General features: G+C 40.3%; 1 protein-coding gene across 1 annotated transcript; it reads left to right on the top strand.

Moving 5' to 3' along the window:
• Positions 1 to 2,771: 2,771 nt before the first annotated feature.
• Positions 2,772 to 4,426, top strand: LOC113780312 (the record flags this gene model as incomplete). The annotated part of the gene is made up of 2 exons (XM_027326124.1): positions 2,772 to 3,604; positions 3,664 to 4,426. Coding segments are annotated over exons 1-2 (1,596 nt in total), but the record flags the coding sequence as incomplete, so codon positions are not given.
• Between the last annotated feature and the right edge of the window lie 217 nt (positions 4,427 to 4,643).

Genomic DNA, 4,643 nt, shown 5'->3' with positions numbered 1-4,643 from the left:
TTGTTCACTTGTACGTTTGAAGTGAAAGAATAATCTCATACTTGTTAGCTTAGCTAGTTGTTTTAAGACTGTCTAGTTTAGTAGTTGTTAGGCGTTGAGTATTTTATTACATATTGGGCCTTATCGGAAAGCCTTAAAGAGCTGGCTTTTTAAGCTCTTTATGCGGATCGAATTTCTTCCAGATTTATGTGGGCAGGATTTTGCCCTAGTTTTAACCTATAAAAAGGCACCTCTTGTATGAGTAAAGGGACAGAATATTACAACCAGAAATCGTGAGGAATTTTCCTTCAAGTTCTTAATCGAACTTACTCTTGAATTCTTGAGTTCATTGCTTAGGATTCAAATCTGACTTTATCGATTAGTTTGTTCCCTAATCGTGGTGTCTCTTCATCCATCTTTATTTGCTTAAGGTTGTTGATCACCTTTGTGTGTCAAAGGTCTTGAGTTCATGAGAACAATCGAGTTCAATTTTCATTGGGAGAAAAGGTCAAACTCTGATATTACAAGGTTGGGAGGTTCTAGGAGGGTCTTCCCCTAGGGTTGCCTTATCAGTTGGTATCAGAGCATCAGGTTAATTCTCTTTCAATTGAAGTTGTTCATATCTTGTTAATTTGTGTCTTTTGTCAAAAAAAAAAAAAACTGTAGCGATTACTGCTCATCGTTACTGTTCCGAATTACTGTTCATCATACTGTAGCGTACTGTTCACGTTACTGTTCATACGAGTAAAAAAAAAAAATCTGTTTGGGTGTTGCCTTTTTGTGTTTTCTGTCCAACTTTTGTTCTTGAGTCTGTTATACTTTTGTTTGGGTTGTTAGGGTTTAAAGACAAAAAAAAAAGAGTCACATACCTTATATTGTTTAGTGTTCAAGTTGCTAGAGTATTGCTGGAATATTCTTTTGAGTATTGCTAAAATTCTGTTTTGCCTATTTCTTGAGAATTGATTGTTGTTTTTTTGCAAACCCTAGACACCGCAACATAATTTGGGAAAATTCTTGTGTTTCTTGAACAATTTCTTGAAGTTCTTGGACCACAAAGTCTTGTTTTGAAAATTCTTGAACAATAAACCAAGAACTAGGGTTTTCTTGGAATTGGCATAACCTTTCATCCATTTTCTTGAACTTGTTTGTGTGATCTGAATTTCTGTTCCTTGAAGAGTCGAAAAAAAAAGAAAAAAAATGAAAGAAAAAAAAAGGAAGAAGGGAAGGAATTGGCTCTCATACAAAGGAAATCAAGTTTCCAAAAAAATCGTGAGTTTCCAATTCTTGGTGGGTTCCCAAATCTTGATTAGTCTCCAAATCTTGGTTGATTTCCCAAAACTTGAGTTTCCTAATTTTGATTGGTTTCCAACTCTTGAGTTCCAATCTTGATTGAATTCCAAAGACCCCAAACGACCTAACCAGCCCCAAACACACCCAATTCCGTTTTCAAAACCAAACCAAACACCTTAGCCCAAACCGCCTTGGGAGTTCTTGAGTTTCTAAAATCGGTTGAGCTAGTTTTACGATCCGATTTGACTGAAATTTGAGGACTGGTTCGTACATTATTTGAGCACCCCAAAAGCACCATTTATACTCCAAAATACTGACCAGAAATTCAGCAAAGCAACAGCTCAAAAAAAAAAAAAAAGTTCCAGCTTCAGGTAGAGTTTTTGTTTTCTAGGATTCGCAAAAATTCTGCTTTGTGTCTTATTACTTATAGGGTAATTAATTCTGGAATTTTTGGGAGTTGAGTTGTTTTAAGAACTTCGAGAAGGAAAATTGAGAGTGAGTGTGTTTCCTTGAGTGATACACGAGTGCTTGCAAGGTAGACTAGGATACACTTGTTTTGCAAGTTGGACATGTCTCAAGAGGGGAACATGCCCGAGCCGTCTGAGACCGACGTGTCACTCAAATTGGTGCTCCAAGCTCTTCGAAAACAAACGGAGAGACATGAATTAGTGATGACACAATTATCCGACCGGTTGGCTGCCATTGAGATGCGAGGTACCGGAAATACACACAATAGGGCCTCGAGTGTTCAGAGTGCTGATCATGATGCGGATGATGAAGGATATCATTCTAACACCTCATTCCGATCAAGGAAAAGCCACAGGGAAGCGAGGGAAGACCAAGACCGACCTAGGAGAACCGATGACAATCTTGGTTCCATCAAGACTAAGATGCCTACCTTTCATGGGAAAAATGATCCTGAAGCTTATTTAGATTGGGTTAGGAGAGTTGAGCAAGTGTTTGAAGTCCACAATTACTCTGAAGAGAAAAAGGTGAAACTTGCGGCTATTGAATTTGAAGATTATGCATCCATTTGGTGGGAGCAAGTATGTGCCACAAGGAGGAGAAATAGGGAACAACCAATTGACACTTGGGCTGAAATGAAGCAAGTGATGAGGAAACGATTTGTACCCTTCCATTACACCACGGACTTGTACAATCGGCTCCAACGACTCACCCAAGGGTCCAGTTCGGTTGATGAGTACCACAAACAAATGGAGGTAGCAATGATAAGGGCCAATATACAAGAGGATTCGGAAGCAACCATGGCAAGATTCCTTAATGGATTAAATCCTGAAATTAGGAAGAAGGTTGAGCTTCAAGACCACTTTGAGCTACAACAAATGGTGTCTTATGCAGAGAAGGTGGAAAAGCAAGCCTTACCTATAAAGACACCTAGTGGCCGAACCACTACATCCTCTTCCACACCTTGGAGAAGAGATCAATTGCCAACATCCAATGCTTGGCCGAGGCAAGGCAATAAAGAAAGGGAAAACAGGCGAATGGAGCAACCGTTCCATCCGAGTGCAACTCCTTCTAAACCAACCCCGCGGCCAACTCTTCCAAGGGCAAATACGTCTACCAACCAGCCAAAGGCATGTTTCAAATGCAAGGGAATTGGCCACCTCATGGCTCAATGCCCTAACCGAAGCATCATGTACATGAATGAAGAGGGAATGTGGCAAAGCGAAGGAGAGGAGGAATATGCGGACATGCCACCGCTTGAAGAAGAGGGGAAGGATGCTGACCTGGTTGAAATAGAAGAGGACCCCGTGGCTCGAACTATGGTGACTATGAGAGTGCTAAATGCACAAGCTCAAGAAGATGATCTCCAACGGACCAACATTTTTCATACGAGATGCAAAATTGGAGATGAGGTATGTCTCATGATCATTGATAGTGGCTCTTGTACTAATTGCGTAGCTGCTGACTTTGTTGAGCAAAAACACCTTCCATGGACTTACCACCCTAAACCCTATAGACTATCTTGGTTAAATGATGGGGGGGAAGTCAAGATGACCAAACAAGCTTTAATCGCTTTTTCTATTGGTCGATACAAGGACCAAGTTTTATGTGACGTAATTCCTATGCAAGCTAGTCATGTCTTGTTAGGGCGTCCGTGGGAGTATGATCGGCAGGCTGATCATATTGGACTCACTAATAAGTATAAGTTCATTATGGACAACCTCAAGATCACTCTTTCACCCTTGACACCTACACAAGTGTATGAGGAACAATTGCATCTAAGAAAAGAGCGAGAGAAAAGGCAACTGAGAGAGGCAAAGAAAAAGCCGAATGTGCCTGAGGATGAGGAAAAAAAGAAAGTAGAGGCCGAGTTGAGTGAAAGAGAAAATTCGAGTGGGAAAAGACTCAGTGAGGCCGAGAGCTTGAAAGTGAAGAAAAGAGCTTTTATGCAAGTGTGCGTGAGATAGATAGGGCCTTGAATGCACAAAGTCTTCTCATAGTACTTATGTACCGGGAAGCCGATTATTCTTCTTTTTACACACTTGGCATAACCGATTCTCTTCCTAGTGCAATCTACTCTCTTTTGCAGGAATTCAAGGATGTGTTTCCGGAGGAACTACCGAAAGGATTACCTCCAATTCGAGGTATTGAACATCAAATCGACTTTGTTCCTGGAGCAATTCTACCAAATCGACCAGCCTATAGAGCAAATCCGGAGGAAACAAAGGAAATCCAAAGGCAAGTCGATTCCCTCCTTGAAAAGGACCAGGTACGTGAATCTCTTAGTCCTTGTGCAGTTCCAGTCATTTTAGTGCCTAAGAAAGAAGGGACTTGGAGAATGTGTACAGATTGTCGTGCAATTAATAAAATTACTGTTAAGTATCGTCATCCTATTCCTAGGTTAGATGATATGTTAGAAGAATTGCATGGGGCAATCATTTTCACTAAAATTGACTTAAGATCTGGTTATCATCAAATAAGGATAAAGGAAGGAGACGAATGGAAAACTGCTTTCAAAACAAAGTATGGTCTTTATGAGTGGCTTGTGATGCCTTTCGGCTTAACAAACGCTCCAAGTACTTTCATGAGGTTAATGAACCATGTTTTAAGGCATTTTCTTGGGAAGTTTGTTGTTGTTTATTTTGATGATATATTGATCTTTAGCAAGTCTTTAGATGAACATGTTGAGCATTTGCGACTTGTTTTAAGTGCCTTGCGTGAAAATAGGTTGTTTGCTAACATGGAAAAATGTGTCTTTTGCACTCCTGAAGTTAATTTCCTTGGATATATTGTTGGTGCAAATGGCATAAGTGTTGATCCCGCCAAGGTAAAAGCCATCTTAGAGTGGCCGACTCCAACCAATGTGTCTCAGGTAAGGTCTTTTCATGGTCTTGCAAGTTTCTATAGGA

The sequence above is a fragment of the Coffea eugenioides genome, chromosome 8 (assembly GCF_003713205.1).
Source record: "Coffea eugenioides isolate CCC68of chromosome 8, Ceug_1.0, whole genome shotgun sequence".
In the NCBI taxonomy this organism is placed as follows: domain Eukaryota; kingdom Viridiplantae; phylum Streptophyta; class Magnoliopsida; order Gentianales; family Rubiaceae; genus Coffea; species Coffea eugenioides.
Note: the sequence above shows the minus strand (reverse complement) of the source record. Positions and strands in the feature narration are given on the sequence as shown.